This window comes from Manacus candei, unplaced genomic scaffold (assembly GCF_025592945.1).
Source record: "Manacus candei isolate 608988 ecotype Guabito, Panama unplaced genomic scaffold, ASM2559294v1 h1tg000008l, whole genome shotgun sequence".
In the NCBI taxonomy this organism is placed as follows: Eukaryota; Metazoa; Chordata; class Aves; order Passeriformes; family Pipridae; genus Manacus; species Manacus candei.
Genome location: NW_026138056.1, coordinates 26,059,654 through 26,082,260, shown reverse-complemented (window position 1 = coordinate 26,082,260; position 22,607 = coordinate 26,059,654). Strand labels below are relative to the sequence as shown.

Below are 22,607 nucleotides of genomic sequence, written 5' to 3'. Positions count from 1 at the left end.
AACTGTGATCCAAATGGAAAGATATCTAGACATAGTAGATAGGCACAAAATACTCAAGCTGGGCTTCTGATCCTCCATCACTGTGTGGCCATTTGCTTTTATTCATACCATATAAAGTAAGAGTTACTGTTAAGTGAAATAGGGCTACTTGCAGTCAGTTTAAGCATTCCACTGATTCTGGAGTAAGTCAGTCTAGTGTTGTCTGTACTGTCTTCATCAAATATAACACCAACTTTACACTAAACTGACTGTAGAACTATGCAGTACGTACGAGTTTGGTCCAAACTACAAACCTCAACCATCCAAAGGTTATCAAGAATGTATTGTTTGAATGATTTCACCTACGCTAAGCTGGAGAACACACCGGTGGCAATTTCATCTTTGGCTATATATTGCTCTTTTTATGCAATACTACTGATGACAATAACAAAATCTGCTTGAATAAGGGATTTAGCCAAGACTACATGGACTGGAGATAGTAACCATGGGTGAAATAGTCTATGTCTACATTAGCAAGTAGTACAATACAAGCAGATTTGTTGAGGAAAAGAGTTTGTGCTGACAATCTATACTACATGTACTGGGGTACAGTTTTGGACTAGCTCTCATCTGGTGCCAGGGCCTGAATGCTTCATCCTGGTTGCAGCACAGCAGATGCCCTCATGGAAGAAGTTTTCTGGTTCAGCTTCATCTAAAAGTAATTCAGTTTGCATGGTCCAGGATTGCTCTGTGATGTGAACCAAAGCATGAAAAGCAGGGATAGCTGAGAGATTCATGTCAGGAGAGCTCTCTTGATTTCCACTAAGATGCCAGTGTAAACATAGCCATAGAATTCCAGGTTTAGAAGTGTACATCACTCCTGCTGATGCTGAATATGTAATTTAAATACTTATTTGAGTTAAAAAATTACCCTAATGAAATTAATTACACAGACTGCTCTTAGATTCAGGGTTTACATTAATCACAGGACTACAGTCAATGTCTAAGGTAATGACAGGTCCCCATTCTGTTGATAGGATAATCTTATCTTCTTTTGGATTAAATGTTAGCTAATACCATGTTCTTTAGCTACTTTTAAGTAAAAAGAGCACTAATATTTGTCTGCTACTTCCTTGTTCCACAATGGCATTCATCTGGATCTGTGTTAGGTGTCATAAAAGAAAATTCAATAGTAATCAATAATAATGTAGGACTATAAGGTATCACTGCTGTTTTGGAAGAAATCTCCATTGTACTAAAGGGTAATACTTCCTAAATATCATAACACAACATTTTCAAAAAATAGTGGTTAAACCTGCCACAAAATAAATACAAAGACAAGTACATTACCTCACCTGCAGCTGTCCTGTGGTGTATGACCACTGAACAAGAAAACATCACATGATGCAAACAATTTTGTCTTTCATTTTTGCCTGCCAGTCACCTAACCTTTCTTTGGTAAGGAAACTGATAAAGGACCTGCAAAGGATTTGGCTCCCAGAACACCTGATCTGTTTTAGAAAGCATTTCAGCTGGAGTTTAAACTGAGCACCGCTAAGTAGTAAAAACAGATTGGACAAGAGACAAATGTTCACACTTAGACGAATGGCTCTCTTAATAGCACTTACCAGTCAAGTGCTTTTACAAAAGTTCTTGCAAGAACACTGAAACATCTTGCATGGAGCATGGGGACACTGTGGGGGACACTGAAGGACTGGTATGGCTAGAACAATAACAGGAAGAAGTGACAATCAGTTCTTGTTCCTTGGTTCAAATGCAACAGAGTTCATCTGGCTATTTGCACCAGACTACCAAAACACTTTCCTGACAAGACACTCTTATCATCTTCTTGGGTGCGTTGCCTTCTGACTGCTCCCAAGAAGAAGAGAAGATTGGTATTTGGATGGCAATGGGAAGAGATCCAAAGATCAACAAAGATAGCAATACATAGTAACTTCTTTTTCAGGAAAGTCTGAAAAATGATTACACATCGGATGTTCATGTGGCAGGCGAGTGGGTAACAGCATCACTGAAGACCTCAGTAGAGACCTGTTGGTTCTAGGATAGAAATTAAGATGGAGTTGGACTGGAATTAAATCTTTTGCTACTGACATTCTTCCTCGTTAAGTGTGAACAAGAAGTATTGTATATATGATTTATTATATCTCTTTTTTTACATAGTTTACTAAAATATGCCTTGTTTACTTACAGTTTCTGGCCCTTCTTCCCCCTTTGCTGTGTTTGCACTTCTTGCTCAATCTGTGCTGGCTACTTTGAAAGAAAAAGGCATATTGCATTTTTTTGCTTTTAAAATATTTTTTGCATGATCAAAATATTAAGATTTATTTTCTATCCAAGTGATTCAAAAGCTATTTGAATGAACAAGCCAGTTAGGTAAGCCCTGGATATTTTTACTAGTCTGAATATATTTGCAATAGGACTTCGAAAAGACAACTGGTTTTGTACTGGACTGTGGTTTAGAGGTTGAAGGAGTTAATTAAATAATTTGAAGGTAAACCTTGAAGGAAACAGAAGCTCAGTCAACATGTAGGGGAAGAGGTCTGCTTTTAAAAGAACTTGTTTTCCAAGGAATACAAATATGTTGCCAGGTGTTACCTGTTAGGAAATGACTCCAGAATCCAAATGTCAATTTGATTTATGAATGTTATAGGTAAAAATACAACTGTCTATACAGACTTTGGGTTATGTAATAGTGTGCTAAAAAGCTCTTCAAGTCAGTTGCTCTAGTATTAGATCAGATATCACCTCTCTAAAATGAATAATGTTTGAATTTTGAGACCAATTGTGAAGTGAGGACACAGTGCATCAGATTGCTGCGTTAGCACAGAGGCTCCTATGTTCTAGACAATGTAGCATTAAAAGGCCTTTTGTGTTTTCATTTAAAAAAGTGTATTTCATATAAATTCTGTAGTGCAAAAACTTCCTACACCATGTTACATTCTTTACATTACACTGTATGCTTCCCCTGTAAACAGCTTTCCTGTAGGAACTTCCTTTGCAGTTTGTGCGATATATTATTGCCCCCATCCCACCCAGATTTGAATTAATGTGACTATTACTCAAAAACTGTTCTAATTACTCTGTGAACATTTTTAAATATGTGCATTTGGTTTCATCATTGAAAAGGAATTAAAACTTTGATTCAGGATTCTGCAGTTCATAAAAAATATAAAAATAGATTAATTGCAAAACTATCTCCCTGAACATTCTTTATTTTCCAGTGATATGAGGAATCAGACCCCTTTCAGGTGCACAGGGGAGTCACTTCTTCCTAAGACTCCTTAAGTTGTTTTGAAATCACACAGCTGAAATTGGAGACTGACTCCAGAACTCAAACACATTCTCCCCTTACTGTGGTGAATGGGTAATATGTCTGAAATGTCTTCAAAGTTTTAGAAAACCAGAAAAATATACTTGTGTAATTTTGCATAATTTGCTGCATATCAATTCATGATGAATGAAATGTTCCTGGATTGCATTTCTTACACCTGCTGTACTGGATTGAAATCTAAGTCCAGTCCTGCAACTGCTCAAGTAGATGTTTTAATCAGGAATTATGCACGAGCTAGGTATCCAGAAATGGGATCCTGTACATGCAGTCAAGACTGGAAAAACTATATGTCTAAAACTGTGCTTCTGGAAATATTATTCAGCATAGTCAAAAGTATATAATGAAATTATACCAAAAGTACTTCCAAAGCTCAATCACTTTGCTTCCAAGATTTAAAAAAAAAAAAAAAAATCATCTGTTAATAAAGTGAATTATATTTCTTTTGCTTCAAAATAAATGTGCTTCTCTGAAAACATTCAAAATACAGTGGCCTATAAGGGCCTGGTCTTTCATCTGATTTATATAGTTAAAGCTCCTGTTGATTTTCATCAAGAGGGAGAGAGTTTTGCCATCCTCATTTATATTTCAGTCAGTCTCTTTTTCCACCAGACTCCCATTGGTTTGACGGGAAATTCATCTGCACAAGAATTGAGGCCTTAATTTTACCACTTTCGAATTTTTAGTGATTTTAATAGGGCAGAATAAACTTTGCATAAAGTTTAGCTCAGAAGAGCTTAAGGAATCAAATCTGTTCCTGCAATATGATCCCTATGGCTGGACTCCTCCCTTTCCATCAAGTGGCACAGGTCCGAGGGGGCTTTTCCAAAGTGTAAGGGTCACCTGGGAGAAGAAGGACACAAACCTCAATCTTGCCAGAACACCATCATTGTCTTGAAAGAGAATTTTCTGTGGATCCAGAGTATGGAACCAGGTCCCATTTGGTCTTAATTTGGACTTCAATAGCTCACTAGGATGTAAAGGCAGATTGAACAGGCCCATGTGATTTCATAAAACTGCACATAGAAAATACAAACCAACACTTCAGGCATATAAAAATTGACTGGCATTTGGTTTCAGTCACTGAAAATATCCAGGAACTAAAAAATAAATATAGAAGATTAATGACTATAAAATATCAAGAGCTAAATTTTGGGACAGTGAGACAACATGACTGAAAAATGTTACGCAGAATGCCATATAAATACACAAAACTGAATACAGCAACAAGTTGCAATGAACTGCAACTAAAGAAAAAAATTATTTTGAGAATTAATGACCAGACATTGTTGAAAAAACCTCATTATATTCCCAGATATTCAAATGACTGAAGAGACAGTTCAATATTACCTTGTTACAGACATTAGAAAACTTATGGAAATACAGAAAACATTTTTTTTTTAACCAAATGATAGTGCTGTGCTCATTGTTAGGCCCAGTCACCAGGATCCTTATTTTGGGGCTCTTCAAACTTGCATCTTTTCCATGGGGCTGGCTTGAGTGAGGTCTGTGACATCAGTCCAGCCATTTCAATCAAAGGGCAATGTTGCAAGAAAAATGATTGCTCCTTTACATTAAATGCATTAGGTGCCTGGTTGCTACTTATTTAAGTGACAGAAAATGACAGATGAGTAAAAATTAACCTAGATCCACTATGGTAAGTAGAAGCCTGATGTTCCAAACCATGCATTGGTTGGTCTAAAGTGCTCTTAAGGCTTCCCAAGAAAAAAAAAGGGGAATATTTTGCAGGATGGGCCTGTGTAACTATATACATTTGCTTATGATTAGAATTCATGAATTGAATAAACTTTTTATTATTTTGGGAATTAAAGCAATCTATAAGTTTTTTTTATATTATAGCATAGGAAGCTAAGGATGTTGGATAAAATAAAAAATATCTTTTTTTCAGACAGCGGTTAGAGGGGTACTTTGTAATGAAGGCTTTGGTTCAGCATCTTTCTTTTACAAAGCTGGAGAAGTCAGAGAAACCAAAGATGCTTTGGTAGCTTTCAGTGGAATGATTGACATTTTCCTTTATTTAAGTATAGCAAAAAGCCTATACTCCAATTTGGAACAACAATGGAAGGATGGGTTGAGGCAAAGTTGGTGAGTCAAGTGATATCTTCTGTCAGTTCAAATCACTGAACTCAAAACCACAGACAAGCTTTGGGGTATGGAAGACCTGGGGCAAATCACATATACTTGAAGCCTGTTTTTCTTCAGCTATATGATTCATAACAACAAAAGGTACCACTTCCCCCTACAAAACTTGTCTCTTATGTCCTTACACCACAATGGCTTCAACAACATTGCCATTACTGAAGTATGAGCACTGCATGTAAAACAAAAGGAAAGAGCTCAAAGACCACGTAGAAGCAAAAAGTGTTAAATCAAAGGAAAAAAAGTGAATGTGGAAAATATTTTTTAATCCCAAATTATATTCCAAGAGATTGAAAACTTTTGTATATATCTCTATAGCCATTTGGCACTATTTATTGCCACAGAAATAACTATGGTGTGTAAATTTTAAAATGGAACTTTTTCTTCAGTTATGAAATGGTGGCAGTTTGATATAAAAATATCCAATACTTCAAGTTCTGGTCATTAAATCTTTGCTTTTCCTCAGGACCATTAATTAAACTGACAAATGCAATAACTGAAGTTATGCAAATAAAAAAACTATCATGATTTACAGCACAGATAAACTAAAATACTGTAGTCATTAATTAACAGATATACTCATGAGCTTTTTAACAGAAAGCAAAATACGTGAGATGCTTTAAGTAGAAGTTGCAATTTTGCAACATAAGTCTGTACAAAACCTCCAGGCAGCACGCTGTGAAGGAAGTACCTGTGTCCCAGGAAATGCTTTTTCCATAAATCCTTTTTAACAGTAGCTGTACCCCCAACCCCCAACTATTTACAAATATATGCATTTTGCAAGCTCAAAGCACCTTGTTTCACATCTTTATGAATGCATGCATTGACATTTCATCCTTTCATGTGCAAATTCTAAAATTCATTGTAACCAAGAAAAAAAAAAGTTAAAAGAGTTCAAAACCTGTCTACAATCATAAGTGAAAGGATCAAAAATGTCAGATGTTGCAGAACACTGGCTCCTAACAGAGCTCTCTTTATTTTATTCACCATTCTTGAGTAATTTTTTCCGTTTTTTTTTCAGTTTGTTACAAAAAGCAGTCTTTTTTTTTTTTTAAATTAAACAGTATTTAAACTAAACAACTCTTCATGCCATGCAAAAATAACATTTTATGCACTTTTGTTGAGGCTTTCCATGTTTTAGTTCATAGGCATTACTAACAGTGTTTTATGAAAAGGTATTTTTATTGCTTCTGTAACTAGTCACATGCTAGTTTCACGTGTGGGACAATAACCAGTTTCTCCTGGACTTGAATGAATTTCTGGGGCAAATAAATGGTTTTCCATTTTGTGACCTTCTTGGTTACTGTCTGGCTTTACCTCACCCACAGCATGGTAAATGTCTTGAGTACAGTTGTGGCTCAAGCTTTTGGGTGAAGAGCTGACCTGTGGCTCCTCTGTTAAATTGTTGCTGTCACTGCGTTTGTCCCCACAGCAATTTGTCTTGATATCCTGTTGTTTTTCATGTTTCATACCATGTAACTCCATAAACTCTTCTTCTTCTCCAGTGTCTATTTCAGTGAAGCTCCTTCTCTCTTTTGAAGGGAAAGTGAAAATTTTTTGCTTGGGAAAGAGAGGGGATGATCTTTTAACAGGTCCCTGACAAAGTGCAGATGCATCAGCACCAAGTACAGGTCGCTCACCCTGTGGGGAATTTTCTTCTAGGAGAATGGTGCTGATGTGCTGGGGGGTGGCCTGTGTGAAGTCTGCTCCTGCTATCACTGGCAGTGGCCTTGCCGTGCTTGGTGGAGTTTGTGGAGCACCACCTCTATTGTCTTTAAAATTAACTTTAAGGGATCTAGATTTTAATGGGTTGCTACCTTTCAGGGAACTTTTGGGGCTTTCCATGGAAGTGTCAAAATGCAAATGACCATGTAAAACAGTTTGAGACCCACTGCCATCACTGATAACAGCTCTGTTGATTGGATTATAGTCAAAGGTGATGTCAGTTGGAGAAAATCCTCTGTCTTTTGCAAATGGTATAAACTGAGAACTCCTCGCTCTTTGGTTTTCTTCCAGGTTAACAGTATCAGTTGGAAATCTCATTTGCAAGTGAGAGCCAGGAAACAGAGAGAGGGGAGACCTCTCTGTTTCTGTGAAGTCAGTTGCACAACTGGCAAAACTGTCGATACTGGATGTGCTTCTCATGTCCGTTATGATGTCCGTAGGTCCAGTTGGTAACGGATCTCTCTGACCTGAAACTTCTTCCATTTCTATTTCTTCTTCATACATGGGTGGCTTTGCAGACTGGTCTTGGTAACCAGCATTAAGGTTAGGCTGAGACTGAGTTTTAGTAATTTCATTATACAGCATCTCCAGTTTTTGGGCACTGAGGTGCTGAGGGCTGGAGGATGCTGCAGCATTGTTTAATTGCTCATGGGAGTCTTGTTGACTAACTTCTTGGTACTTGTTCTCATAAGACTTGTTTGAGCTTGTTTCAGACATTGTCCTTCTGGCCCATTTCCACCGGCTTGGGGAGAGGTGGTTGTCATCAGATGTCTCCTTTGGACTGACTGCTTCTCCAAGCTTACCTGAATCTACTGCTACATCTATCATTTCCATACTGCGAGCAAAGGCATCTTTAAGATTCATGGAGACAATACTGCCATTTCTTTTAGCTCGCTCAAGTGCTTCTCTCCTCTTAATTGCCTTCTCCTGTCTTTTCTGCTCCTTATAAAACTCTGAGAAATTGTTCACAATAATTGGTATGGGCAGGGCTATGACCAGCACTCCAGCGATACAGCAAAGTCCTCCAACTATTTTACCTAATAAGGTCTTAGGATAAATGTCACCATATCCTACAGTAGTCATAGTGATTGTTGCCCACCAGAATGATGCAGGGATACTTGTAAATTTTGTAGCATCCTCATCCTTTTCAGCAAAGAATACAAGACTTGAAAATATCATTATTCCCATGGCTAAAAATAATATCAACAAGCCTAATTCATTGTAACTCCGCCTGAGTGTAAAACCTAAAGACTGAAGGCCTGTTGAATGTCTGGCAAGCTTAAGAATCCTTAGGATCCTCATAATACGAAATATCTGAACCACACGTCTGACGTTTTGGAACTGCAGGACACTTTTATTGGACTCCGTGAGGAAAATGGTGACATAGTATGGCAAGATAGCCAGCAAGTCAATGACATTTAATGGGCCTTTGAAGAACTTCCACTTATTTGGTGAGGACAGAAAACGCAAAAGGTACTCCATGGTAAACCAAGCAATACACACAGCTTCAACGTGCGCTAGCTGAGGGTTGTCATTTGGCTGCCCAAATTCATCTATTTCTTGCAGCTCTGGCAATGTGTTAAGAGACAAAGCAATAGTGGACAGTACGATGAACAGAATGGATACAATGGCCAAAATCTGTAAAACAAAATAAACAATATTTTGGTTAGACTGATAGAAATGTACTTGTCAGGGCTTGCTTAAATCCTTTCAAATGTGCATGTGTCAAATAAACACAGAATGGTGGAAGCTGCTTTGGCTGCTACATTTATTATTTTTTTTTTTGTTTTGAATTTTGCACAGAGAGAAAACATTAGAATCATCTTAAACATGGTCAAAACCTGATTGCTTTACTGCCTGCAGTAAACCAATTCATTTCAGAAAGCAAGCCATGACCGGTCTTACCATTTCAAAATTACAGTAGGAGGTGATATTTATTATTGCATGTTACCAAGTGAATATATAGTTCCTGCTAATGTGATGAACATTATTAATTTTCTGCATTAATTGTAATTATGTAAAACTTTACACAGTGCAGAGAATTGATTGGGAATGACTGTGTTTAAGCTGTTAATTCAGTACTACATAGTGCACACCTTTCTAGAGAAGCATAAACTTACGAGCTGAAAGTCAAAGTTAAGAAGAATAAACAAGAATCATTCTTCAGGAGACTAGTCCTGCCTAACTGTCATATCTAAAAAAATTTCAGATGCTACAAGAATTGAAGGCATTGGCCCTGAATTAGGTTGAGAGCAAGATGTTAAAAAGAAAGTAGAACGAAGAACTCAGTTTCTCATCATTATTAAAATGCGTAAGCACAAAATTGCTTCCTAGAAATGAAGTTTTGATTTGCCTAAGGATATAGGTTTTCTGATAAATTTTGTTATTTATTTTCACAGAATTATAGAATCCTAGAAACATTAAGGTCAGAAAATATCTCCAAGATCATCAAGTCCAACCTTTGACCAAAAGCCACCACGCCACTAAGTGCCATGCTAGTCATTTCTTGAACACATCAAGGGATGGTGATTCCCTAGGCAGCCTGTTCCAATGCCTGACAACCCTTTCAGTGAAGAAATTCTTCCTGATGTCCAAGCTGAACCTCCTCTGGCACAGCTTGAGGCCACTTCTTCTTGTCCTATCACTGGTTGCCTGGGAAAAGAGGCCAACCCTCACCTTGCTGCAACCCCCTTTCAGGTAGCTATAGAGAGTGATGAGGTCTCCTCTGAGTCTGCTTTACTCCAGGTTGAAAAACTCCATCTCCTTCAGCCACTCCTCATAGGACTTGTGCTCCAGTCCCATCCCCAGCTCTGTTGACCTTCTTTGGACTTGCTCCAGCACCTCAACATCTTTCTTGTAGTGAGGGGCCCAGAATAGGACACAGCACTTGAGGTGTGGCCTCACCAGTGCCAAGTACAGGGGGACAATCACTGCCCTCATCCTTCTGGCCACACTATTTCTGATCCAAGTCATGATGCCACTGGCCTTTTGACGACCTGGACACACTACTGGCTTGGGCTCAAATGGCATCTAAGCAGCACTCCCACGTCCTTTTCCACTTGGTCACTTTCCAGCCACTGTTCCCCAAGCCTGTAGCACTATATGGGATTCTGGCCAAAGTGCAGGACCTGGCACTTGGCCTTGTTGAACCTCATACAGTTGGCTTCAGCCCATCAATCCAGCCTGTCCAGATCCCTCTGTAGAGCCTTTCTACCCTCCAGCAGATCAACACTCCCATCCAACATAGTGCTGACTGCAAACTTACTCAGGGAGCACTCGATCCCTACATCCAGTTCATTGTTGAAGATATTAAACAGGATTGGCCTCAATAATGAGCCTTGGGAAATCCCACTAGTGACAGGATGCCAGCTGGATGTAGTATCCTTCACCACCACTACCCAGGCCTGGACATCCAACTAGTTTTTAACTCAGCAAAGAGTACACCTGTCCAAGCCATGGGCTGCCACTTTCTCCAGGAGAATGCTGTGGGAGGCAGTATCAAAGGTTTTATTGAAGTCCAGGTAGACAACATCCACAGCTTTTCCCTCATCCACGAACCAGGTCATCTGGTCATAAAAGGAGATCAGGTTGGTCAAACAGGACTTGCCTTCCCTAAACCTCTACTGGCTGGGCCTGATCCCCTGGTTGTCCTGTACATGCCATGTGATCCCATTCAAGATGATCTGTTCCATAACCTTCCTGGCACTGAGGTCAGGCTCACAGGCCCGTAGTTCCCTGGATCATCCTTCTGACCCTTCTTGTAAATGGGTGTCACAGTGGACAACCTCCAGCCATCTGTGACCTCCCCAGTTAACCAGGACTGATGATAAATGATGGAGAGTGGCTTGGCAAGTTCTTCTGCCAGTTCTTGCAGCATCCTCAGGTGCATTCCATCTGGCCCTATAGACTTGTGAATGACTCAGCAGCTCACTGATTCCTCCTGGATTGCAGAGGGTTTATCCTTTTCCCTGTCCCCGTCTACCAGCTCAGAGGGCCAGTTGCCCTGAGGATAAATGGTCTTTCTGTTGAAGACTGAGGCAAAGAAGACATTAAGTACATCAGCCTTTTCCTCATCCTTGGTGACAATGTTCCCTCCGGCATCCAATAAAGGATGGAGATTTTCCATATCCCTCTTTCTGTTGTTGATGTATTTATAAAAACACTTTTCATTATCTTTCACAGCAATGGCCAGATTGAGTTCTAGCTGAGCCTTCTCCTTTCTAATTTTATTTCTACATGGCCTAATGACATCCTTGTACTCTTTCTGATTTGCCTGCTTCTTCTTCCAAAGGTGTTATACTCTCTCTTTTTCCTGAGTTCCTATGAAAGCTCCCTGTTCAGCCAGGGTGATCCCTGCCAGCTTGTCTTTTGACACAGAGGGAGGGCTTGCCCCTGTGCCTTTAAGATTTCCTTCTAAAAGTATGTCCAGCCTTCCTGGACCCCATTGTTATTAAGAATGTTTCTGAACTCTCTGAACCAGTGTTCTGAACAGGCCAAAGTCTGCCCTCTGGAAGTCCAAGGCAGAGGTTTTGTTGACCCCTTTCCCTACTTTAAAGCTCAGTTGAAGCTCATTCATAAAAACATTTACTCTCATTTCTCAGAAATGGTACTGTTAAATCCACTTGGTGATGTTCCAAGAACACACTAAGTCTGACAAAATTGCTGGAACACTGAAGAAGACTGAAATGCAGCTAAGCAGAATGCAAGTGTGAAGGGTGTATGCAGAGAAATTGGTCACAGTGGTGATAATGGCTACAGAGATGGAAAGGCCACCCCACTGTAGGTGGGGTGTATTTACTTTGAGAAAATATCAGTAAACTTGTTTTATCTGCGGGTTACTAATCAAAAATTCAGCTCTTTAAGCACAAACTGAAATTGGTCATGGTGTGACGGTCTGTATTTGGCATCATCTTGTAGTTATATGCTATCTTTGGCCTTTTTCAGCTACTAATTGTACAGAACAGGTATCACCTTTAATATTCTGAATTATTCCAAACATATTTATTTGTATTTCTCCCTACCAGTGCTGATTCTCTCTCTCTCTCCTTTTTTTTTTTTAACCATATTTATTGGAGAAATAAGATCTGTTAATTTTTCCTGCCAAGTGAGTTGTGGACCACCTGTCTTCATTCTTCATATAGTTCATTCAAGAAACATCCTTAGGTTAATCTATCCTATTTAGGACGGCTATACATCCCTTTAAAATTTCTGCTACCCATATCAGCAAAAGAAGACAATCTTAGTAAAGAATGAGGGCAATAACACTGCATACCTGGGCAGGGCTAATTAACGAAATTTGTGATGTCCTGTAGCTAGGACAGAAACAGACAAAGGGCAACACTATAAGAGAGCAATAATTGCCTTTCAAACTGTGAAAGGTGCCTGTATCAGATTTCACTGGAATAAAACTACAAGCTTAAATCAGGTATATTAGGTTATCCATGTCACTGAAATCACTGTGAAATAGCTAATGCAGGCTTGAATTCTCTAAAATACTCAATAACATAATTATATTTTCAGAATTCAAAGAACAAATGAACAAGACAGAGGTCTGAATTGTTGAGCTTGCAGTTTCTGTCAAGCTGATGGAGCTCCATTGGGGCTGGCATCAGAATGTAAATAACAGCATTGGAAAAAGCTGTGTAATACCAGGACCCAATTACTTGACATGCATTGTTCATTAAAAAAAGAAAACTGTAAGAACGTATCTGCCCAATTGTCATCAAACTGATTTCAATTAGGAAACACTGGCATTTCACTCTGTCATGAGGAATTTACTTCATGCCTAAACATTCACCAGCACACAAAAGATCCTAGAAAAGAGGTGAGTCAGTGACATCGCTAAAACTACATGCATTTTATAGGTCTTGAACACAAAACTTTCCTGTTCAGAATTGCCACCCAGGGTGTTTTATTGAAAACAACCATCTATTTGTTTGTTCCAGCCATTCATTCACATGCTCGTAACACACAAGCCTGAAGTCTGCCAGCTATTTTAATAAAAAAATAGCAGTATATTCCAGTCTATCAAGCCTGGAATTTTTAGTGTTTTATCTGTTTCATCTATAAGCAGAGTCTGTTCTTGGTGAAAAAAATTACAGCAAAGTACAGTAGTTTGGTTTCTTCTAATGTAAGAATCTAAAACTTTTGTTTGTCTGAGACACTGTTATGTAATTAAAGTTATGTATCATTCCACATAGAATATGTTTTAATTATTGCAATTGATTAGATTTCACAACACATTAGGCATAAAAATGCCAAGGGAATATCAGGAAGAGTAAGAAAAACTATGAGAAAAAGAAGAAAAAAAGGAACTCCCTATTCTGAGTCTACTATCTACAAAGAAGACTTTGCAGATAGTACTATGCTGGTAAATTATCATAGAACAGATGTATCTTACATTAACAGAAGCACAGAGTTTATAAGAAAGACCTGTAGCAATCTGCATGGCTGGCTATGCTGAAGAGTAAAAAACCACTGCTGACTGAATCTTTCCCAGGAAAATTTACTGTTTTCTAGGCATATTTCTGGAACTGTATTCTAGACTGAAATAACTGGAAAATTTGTGTACTCCAGGTAATTAAACTATGACCAGTTCTTGACATACTATTTTTAACCTGCATTTCAGAATACAAACAATACTCTGTTAAATGACAGATTTTGGCAGCTTATGTTATTTAGCTATGGTACTACAAAAGCACATAAAAATCCAGCTCTTATTAAACTTCAAAAATATTTCCTTATAAATGGCAAAATGTTTCTAAAAACATGGATTAATATTTAAGATTTAAATTCCTTTCTTATGGGCTGGATATGAGGCATTTGAACCTGCTGCTGATGCAATGAATAGTAAAATATTCCTTAAATTAATGATGCAGTCTTAACAGGGTCCTCCAGACGCTGTTGTTTCTGATTTCTAGGGGGCAGGGACTGGTATCAATCTCCCAAAAATGTAGTGGTTTCTCAGTATTAAATTGCCACTAAAAAGTGGCTTTTTTCCTGTGTACCCATTTCACTGCTCATTACTGCCAGCAGTGTGAGGAATTCCACATAAAATGGGCATACAAATGAGGCAGAAAACAAAGGTGTAATGGAACAGCCTTCAAATTGCTCCTTGCTGTTCTGCAACAATTGATATATGAAAAAGCTTCTGACATAATTGATATGACACTGTTATTATTATACACAGCAGAGAAAAAGTATGTATTAGGTTCACACTGAAATATAGCTGCTCAGAGGAAGTCTAGTTGAGCCCTACCTAAGAGCCAGTACAGTAAAATTGATTAATATAGGTTTCAATCTGGAATCAGGTAAGATTGTATTAGCAATGGTGTTTCTTTAGTCTTTTTGTTCCAGGGTCAGATCTAGTGTAGGATCTAGACCACTTAAATAACAGACAGCAGTATAGTCCCATTTTAGCTTCCATAGGCACTGAAATTCATCAGGCTGTTACATATTATTATCTTTCTGCATTTAAATGTATGATATTATCTTCAAATAAAGTGCTCTGGCAGTATCTTTAGCTCTCCCTTTATAAAATCTCAGAAAAAACCTGTAATTGTTCAGCCTTTTAAAGATTTCTGGAGCACTCTATCAGCTTTCTTGGGCAATTAGCTATATATTTTCAGAAGCATCTGCTCTTGGGAAAGAGTTGTCTTGATCTAGATTTGGGTAGATAGACAGCTGGAGCTGGTCTAGGTTCTTCAGATCAACCTGAGAGCTACCAAGTGCTGTAGCCTGCAGGCTGTGCTGTATCTTGCATGAAAGTGTTCTTAGCTTGTAGCACAGAGCTCCCAGCATCACCTAGACAATCCGCTGACTCACACTGGCAAGAGCAGAGGGTCAGATCATGGAGGTTTTCATTTCTCTGAGAGAGTAAGCCCATGAAAGTGGAAGACATATTGGTAGGCTTGATGAGAAGTTAACAGAAAACAGTTTACATCAGCAGCATCCTTTCCTGTCAGGTGCCTTCAGCTTGTGATATTGAGTTTGCAACTGAATGGAACAGAAAGTTTTGCTCAGTAGGAGCTCTGTCTTGTACATCTGCCTACATTTGTGTGCGTTCTGTTCTTGACATCTGGGACTAATCAAATGAGATGCTCATTGGAGCAGGAAAGACAACACTACAAATTGAGCTGCCTTCCAACTATAAGTATTATCAAATGAGGAATTTCAAGATTAGTCACGATATCAGTCAGTAGATATTTAGGAGAAGGGGCCATTTTAATTTCCTTCAGTGATGCAAAGGAGAGGCACATTTTTACATTTGTATAAACTGCAGAAGTGCAAAGATATTTTACCAACTAATAATAGCACTCATCAGTACAGTACCATGGCTCTGCCTTCAGCAGCTGACACTGCTGTTCCTTACTAGACACTACAGAACAAGGTCAGGACACAGCATCTCTGTCCCTTGTCTCTTCATGGTCTCCCATCATTCTGTCCCTGGGAGTTCCCAGTTACAACCATCACCCCTTGCTTCTGACCCACAATTCTACAGAGCTTTGCAGAGAGGACTGTACTCAGCTCACACCTGCACTTCTGCACCCAAAACATCTGCTGATGTGTCACAGATCACATCATGAACAGTCTGACAGATTTAGAAATCTTACTTTGAATCTAAGGTTTCAACAGACCACATTGAAAAAGTTCAACAAAAAGACATTTTGCTACTGATAACAGAGTATTGCCCTTGCTGGCTCATACTAATTTTTAACATAAGGTACTTGGCCAGAAGACATGAAAAAGAAGACAAACAGGGACAAACCCTACTTGGATTTGCTCCAAACTGGAACACAATGGAGTTATGGCAAGCCTTAAGCATAACAATTCTAGCAAAAATTATCTAAGAACAGATGCATGTGTTTGCCAATGCTCCTTGTCTTAAGCCATGGAAAAGTTCATTTCCAGTTACTAAAATTAGACCTAGGTAACAATTTAAAATTATCCTGAAACTGTTACTTGGAAATAAATAAGACACTGGTCTCCAGTTGAATCAGATACTCTGACCTCTGCCTCCACTTCGTCATTATTAGAGCTGAGTCAGTACTTGCAAGAGTGAAGACAGAATTTCATGATACAGTAAGAAAGAAGTTTATACCATTCTGTCACAAAGTTTCAAAACAGACATCCTGTGTAGTTATCTTACAGAGCCTGCAAATACTCATTATAAGTGGAAAACTCCCACTGCCTGTGCACATCTGCCCTTTCAGAGTGCAACTTTCATCTCTTCTTACCTCTCTTAGAATAACCTTTAATTGCAGACTGCTGGCACAGGTCTAATAGCTCCATATATAATAGAGTGTTTAATTTTTGAAAAATAAGAGAGGGGAATAACAGAATAACATAAATTTATTTCATCTTACAGCTCTATCATAGTTGCCCTTTCAGGAACATATCTGATAATGGCTCTGACAGCATGCCTAATCACTGAACAGCTTCTCTCTGCTACTCTTGATTTCCCTCCTTGATGACGTTATTTAGAATTCTGACCTTTCGTTTTCCACTTTTTCCACGTTTTCCACAGATCATTATTATTAATATCTTTAAGGACTCAATTTGAATGTTTTTCATTGTTCTTTCAGGGGTATTCATTAAGCCTGACATTAACCTCCATATATGAAGGTTAAGCTCTTAGTGTTGTATTTATCTGGCGCCTAAACAATACAGTCTTTTCTTTTTGTCTCTTTGCATTATCATGACTGTCACTTTAAAAGCTTAGTTTACAAGCTCATTTAGGAGGTTTTTATTGAAGATTTCATGGCTAGTTCCATAAACACTCCTATCTTCCACTTTGTGCCTTCCCATTCCATAGACTAATATTTGCCTTAAAAGACCTAGAATCTCAGAGGGGACAGATCTGCCTAGGAAAAGATCCTTTGTTCTTTGAGATCGGCAAGTATGCTTCTGGTTTAAATTAACAGTAATAAAATGCATCTCTCCTGCATTCTGTTACTGGTAAATTACTGGGTTTTGTATTTATGCTATTAGGATAACAGTAATGGAATAAAATCCCTCCTGCATTCTGTGGCAGGCCAACTGCGTTTACTTAATGACTTGATTATTCCTTTAGGGAAGGATAACCTTGGGGTTTGTACCACCTAGAATTTCAGCATAAGAATTTAATAAAATGTGGGTTTGAGAATTGGATTATAGCTGAATAATGGAGGTGGTTTGGTATAAGGCAGTCCTTAGTGGGTAATATGGAAAATGAGAACTCTGGGAATCGACTGAGTCTGTGAATTTGAACACAGGAACCATTAAAGTCTCTCAGAACACTAGTGGCACATTAGCTACATAGCAGAAAACTAAGTACAACACTGTAAAAATTTGCAGGATGTATTTAATAAATACTGTGACCAAAAAGTGGTCTTGGAGACCAGAGGAATTGCACTATGAGCAAATAATAGGCAATGGATTGCAAGTGTGACTATTAGCTTGATTTTTAGCATAGCCCTGAAGAAAGCTGCTGTAATTAGTTATGGGCAAAAGTTAAGGAAAATACTGGGGGTATCTATTAGATTGGTGAAGATGGGAGACCTTAAGTAGTCACAGATGAAGACAGTCTTCATAGTTTGGGAAGAGGCATATGTATTCAATTCAGCATCAGTGGAGACAACCCTGAATGCCAAATTAGCACAAAGCTAATGGGCATTACTTTGTTTCTTTTTAAACAGATTAAAACCCATATCAAGTCAGCTATAATATTTTTTTATTGTTGTTGAACAAGGCTATCTCAGCTGGAGACATGAAATCAATTACTTAATGATAAATAACAAACTCTCCCCTAGGACTTAATGTAGAAGAAACAGCAGGTCCAGAGTAAATGTAAGTGAATGGGAATTGCTTTATTTTTTTCACTAGGAATTGAATAAGCCCTTGAATGTCTGTCATATTATTGGCAGAAGTGGAGTAGGTACCTGCTTGAAATTAGAGTGTGACTAGTTTAATCAATTAAGTAATTTAATGTAATGTATCTTACAGTGAAAATAAAAACTATATCAACTAATGCTTTCTTTGCTCTATAACGAGACAGATTTAAATCTCCCTTACAGATGACCACAAATAATTAACGTCAAGAGTAGTGTTAAAGGCTTTATTTACATATAGCTTTTTGACCATGTAAAGATTATTTTTAAATGGAACAATTTGCCCATGTATGTAAGAAAGTCAGCTATATTTATCAAAAATGAATGAGATGTCTTTAATAAAGTCCTTGCCCGCCCTCATTCAAAAGTTTTCTAAACTTTTGGCACATTTCTTACATTTAGGTTGTGTTTTGTACTAGCTGTATAATTTTGGGGCGGTAAAAGCTGTGTATTATTACTCAGATGAATGTACTAGAATCTTCAAAATTTACACTGAAGTCGTGACAAGGAGCTTGCAGTTTCCTTTGCACAGCAGACCGCACGCAAGATCTGTTCTGCGCTACTTGCAAGCACAAAAACATTGGCTTCGTTGCAGGAATTCCGTTTTCAAAAAACCCCTCCCACAACAAAACAGCCCAGCCCCTAAGCCAAAACGGGGAGGTCGTCTCCAGCAGCGACTCGTCTGACGGCCGGACGCCGAGGGAGCGGGGCTGGGAGCGGGGCTGGGAGCGGGGCGATGGGAGCGGGCGGGGCGGGAGCTGTCCGCCGGCGCGGTGCTGAACGCGGGCCCAAGGCAAAGCGGATGCGGCAGAGCGCTGTCGACATTCACTGTAAACGCCTTTTATTCTGTCACCTTAAATACATGAAAGTATGGAAAGTATACGATCTGTAAAGATAACTCTGGAAAAATAAAGATAAATCTGGCATAATAGTCGTTTCTCAGAAAAAATACCGTTGAAAGAGGTTGGAATCTCACCAGAGGTGAGATATTTCTTTTTACTGCTTGCCACTTAGTAATTACAAACACTCAGCAAAACACGGTGGAGCTAAACAAGCAGGAGTAATGAAAAATCAAACCCCAATTGTTTAGCTCTGAGAAATTTTAGCATAGGCTGCTGACTGGATATAATGGGGGAAATCAACACACCTGACATACAGATTTATTTTGACACTACTAATTTTGATATTAAAATTCAACTTAAAGCAGAAAGCTGGATGTAACTAATTTCAAAAAGGAGAAACTGGAAATTAAATGTATTGGTTCTCACTGTTTGTATTTGCCATTTAGTTTTAATGGTATTCACTTATGGCTGAGACCTCAGGTTATTAACCAGGACTGTACACTTGAGTCTAATTTGCTGACAGCTATATTAATTTTTTTAAAAAAAACTATTCTCATTCCATCATCTTTTTTTACCATGCACTAAGACTGTTTTTTAGTCATATCATACAGTGAGTAAGGATGGCCTCTCACCTGAAGGCAGTTGTTATCTATCAGAGATTTGCTACTCAGACTTATTTGAAATTAAGACAGGCACAAAATTCAGACAATCTTTAGTCATACTTCTAAAATAGTTTTTCTATCTTGGCTTCATTTCAATTTCTATATAAATTTCAGAGCTACAGTACTATATAAAACATCTACATCAATCTAAAGTTTTATATAAAGTTTATGCCAGTATTTCCCACACTTATAGAGTCAGAGAAATTGTTAAGAAAATGAGCCCAGTCTGTTGTGCCTCTTTTGCAATACAGTAGGGTGTAGTTAAAGGTCTGCATATCTTAACTGTCTTCTTTTTTTTACTAAACGTAAGGTGACTTTCCTTTCTTTCTCCCTTTTACCTCATAGCTAATTCAGACTTCCACTGGAAGTACATGAAATTTGATAGTTTTTCTCAAAGACTTGCATTTATAACACTAAAAATATTAACTATAGCTCCAATAGACAAAACTTTCATATCATATCACGTATTTTAAGATGCTATAAAATTCTATCAGATTTAATAAGTACACTCATTGCATTCTTCCAGGACTGTTTTCATAACCATGATAAATAGAGAGAAAAAATAAAAGATCAAACTGAAGAAAATAGATAGAGCTGTTTATCAGCCTTTAGGGGGTTTTTTTTGTGTGTGTTTTTTTGGTGTTACTTTTTTTCCTTTTTTTTTTCCTTTCCACTTCCTGGAGGGTCTTATTCTTATCCCATTGGGACAAATTGCCATCTATGCATCTTCCTTTCACGAAGTAAAGCACTGTTCCTCCTGGAGGCTTTCAAGTCCTTGAATTAATGCAAATTTATTATAAATATATCTAAAATCGAACATTGACTTTAGAGTCAAGTACTGATATATATTTTTATTTTATGCTTATCTTGTTATAAATCATTAAACAATTTTATATTCCCCATAATTCATACTTTATCTTTTCATTATGTTTTTGAGGACAATATTTAATATGCTTTATGTATTTTGCAGTGTGTTTCATTATTCTAACTACACAGCAATCCTACCAAAACTTACTGAGAACCCAGTCATGAAATAGTATGATTCATAGCTTCCTTATGACAGAAGGACCTGAATTGTTCAATCTCTTACTGCTTTTTTAAAGTATTTTTTTCTATCCATGGTTCATTGCATATCACTCTTGATTAACTTCTAAATTTTAGAAACCGTTTTCTTAAATAAAACCCTAAAAGTTAAATACAATAATAGAGAAGGTTAATTCTAGAGGATAAAAGACAATCTGCAGCAATTTCATTCACCATAACTCAATCAATGAAGAAAGAAAACTGATTTGGTTACATGTAGATGTGTTATAAAAATTTCCCACCAGTTTCAGTAGCATGAAGATGTGTTACGAAGAAGAAAAGCTGACAACTTGAGAAACCAGAGGAAGGGAAACTAAATAGCTAGTAAAGCCAAAGCATTTCGTAAATATAAAGTAAAAGGCAGGGTTCATAGGCTATGTCTACACTGTAGACTGAGGTGGAGTGGAGCCCGATTTAGAGTACTTCGAAATAAACCATCAGGGACAGCAAAGCCAATGTAGTTGTTGCAGCACAGGAATTGTGAATCTTCCATAAAATATTTAAGCAGCTTAAGTATGAACATCATCAGAAATCAGATAGAGAACTCAAATGAATAATACTAAAGCAGAAAGCAGTCTGCATGGAACTCAACCTCTGATTTCCCCTACCATGATCCAAAAGCAGATGGAGAACTGATTAAAGTAGCTGGGTGAGAGTAAGCCAAACAAAAATCATTTGAGTGATGGATCTTTTTTAACATTTCTGCCTTAATCTTGTTTCTGTTAGAAAGGATGTTGTGGAGGAAGAATGTTTTTTGACGCTGACAGCTAAAATGGCACTCAGTGTGTTAGAGAGCTTGGTGGGAAGCACTTTAAGAAAGGTCCAAACCAGACACAGATTTGGACAGCCTTTGAAGGTGCAATAAATATTCATCTTGCATTTTATGGGAGTGCTCCTATTCTGGATTTTTTTTAACCCACGGGAACACACTGCTAGTAGAGCTACTATGGCAAGACTCACAAGATAGATCTGGGAACAAAGCTACACATTTCAAGTAGACTTCTTTACCCTCCTCAAGTTTGCCTTTCATGTGGTAAGAATGTTTTCTTCAGTGACTTTTAAAGCTGTGCTGCTAGGAGTTTTACCTCCTGCTGTGGCTACACAGCCAAAATTCACAAAGGTAGGCATTAGATTGACAACAGTTCTTTGGCCAGGTTGGATCCTGAGCAGCAGAGTCCAGGTCCAGAATTTGTGTTAGAAAATTTTCCTTATGTTAGATGCCACTCCAGAATTACTTTTGAAACTTCATCTGTAGTACTCCAGTTTCAAGCCCTTATTAAGGTGTGATGTATGCTGTAAGATATCCACAGAGTATCAGTGCTCTTCAAACAAATACATAAATGTCCTCACATCGTATTTATGAATACCAAATTGTAACTGAGTACAGATCTGATGCACAAAATATATTATATGTTATTAAAATACTATTAAAAGGGACTGCTCATGCTGCTGTGACTTCAGACTAACACAATATTAGATGAGAAAATGCCTGTAAGTTACGTGAACCTTCCAGTTTAGGGCTGTAATTCAGACTCTGCTTTTAGCACAAATAACTAGGGCAGGTGCTGAACAGGGTGTTCAAGGAATGTCTGTTTTATCATAAACTGTGGGTTGGACAGAAGAAGGGCTGAATATTCCCTGCTCTGCGGAAAAGACTGGTTTTGTCCAATCACAAATAAACATCTATTAGGCTTCAAACACTTATGGTCTATCTGCATCACAGGCCCTGGTTTAGTTCTCAAGAAACCAAAGGGAAGTTTGCTGTTGCCATTTCAGACTGCACATGTGGATTTAGTATTTGGTAAGCTCTATTGGGGAGCAAAGGAAGACAGTCTGACAAGCATTAGTCTAGAGTTCCACAAAAGTTTTGATATTTTTCCTATTTTGTATTTTAACCAGTAGATGTCTCTGTTTTATCATGCAGTTGTTGGGAAGGACA

The 22,607-nt window shown here is 38.1% G+C and overlaps 1 protein-coding gene across 1 annotated transcript in view; it reads right to left on the bottom strand.

Moving 5' to 3' along the window:
- Positions 1-6,080: 6,080 nt before the first annotated feature.
- KCNB2 (potassium voltage-gated channel subfamily B member 2) overlaps positions 6,081-22,607 on the bottom strand; it is a 178,988-nt gene continuing 162,461 nt past the window's right edge. The window contains exon 2 of the mRNA XM_051768436.1: positions 6,081-8,851. Coding sequence (XP_051624396.1) covers positions 6,689-8,851 — 2,163 coding nt within the window. The 3' untranslated portion in view covers positions 6,081-6,688. The remainder of the gene's footprint in view (positions 8,852-22,607) is intronic.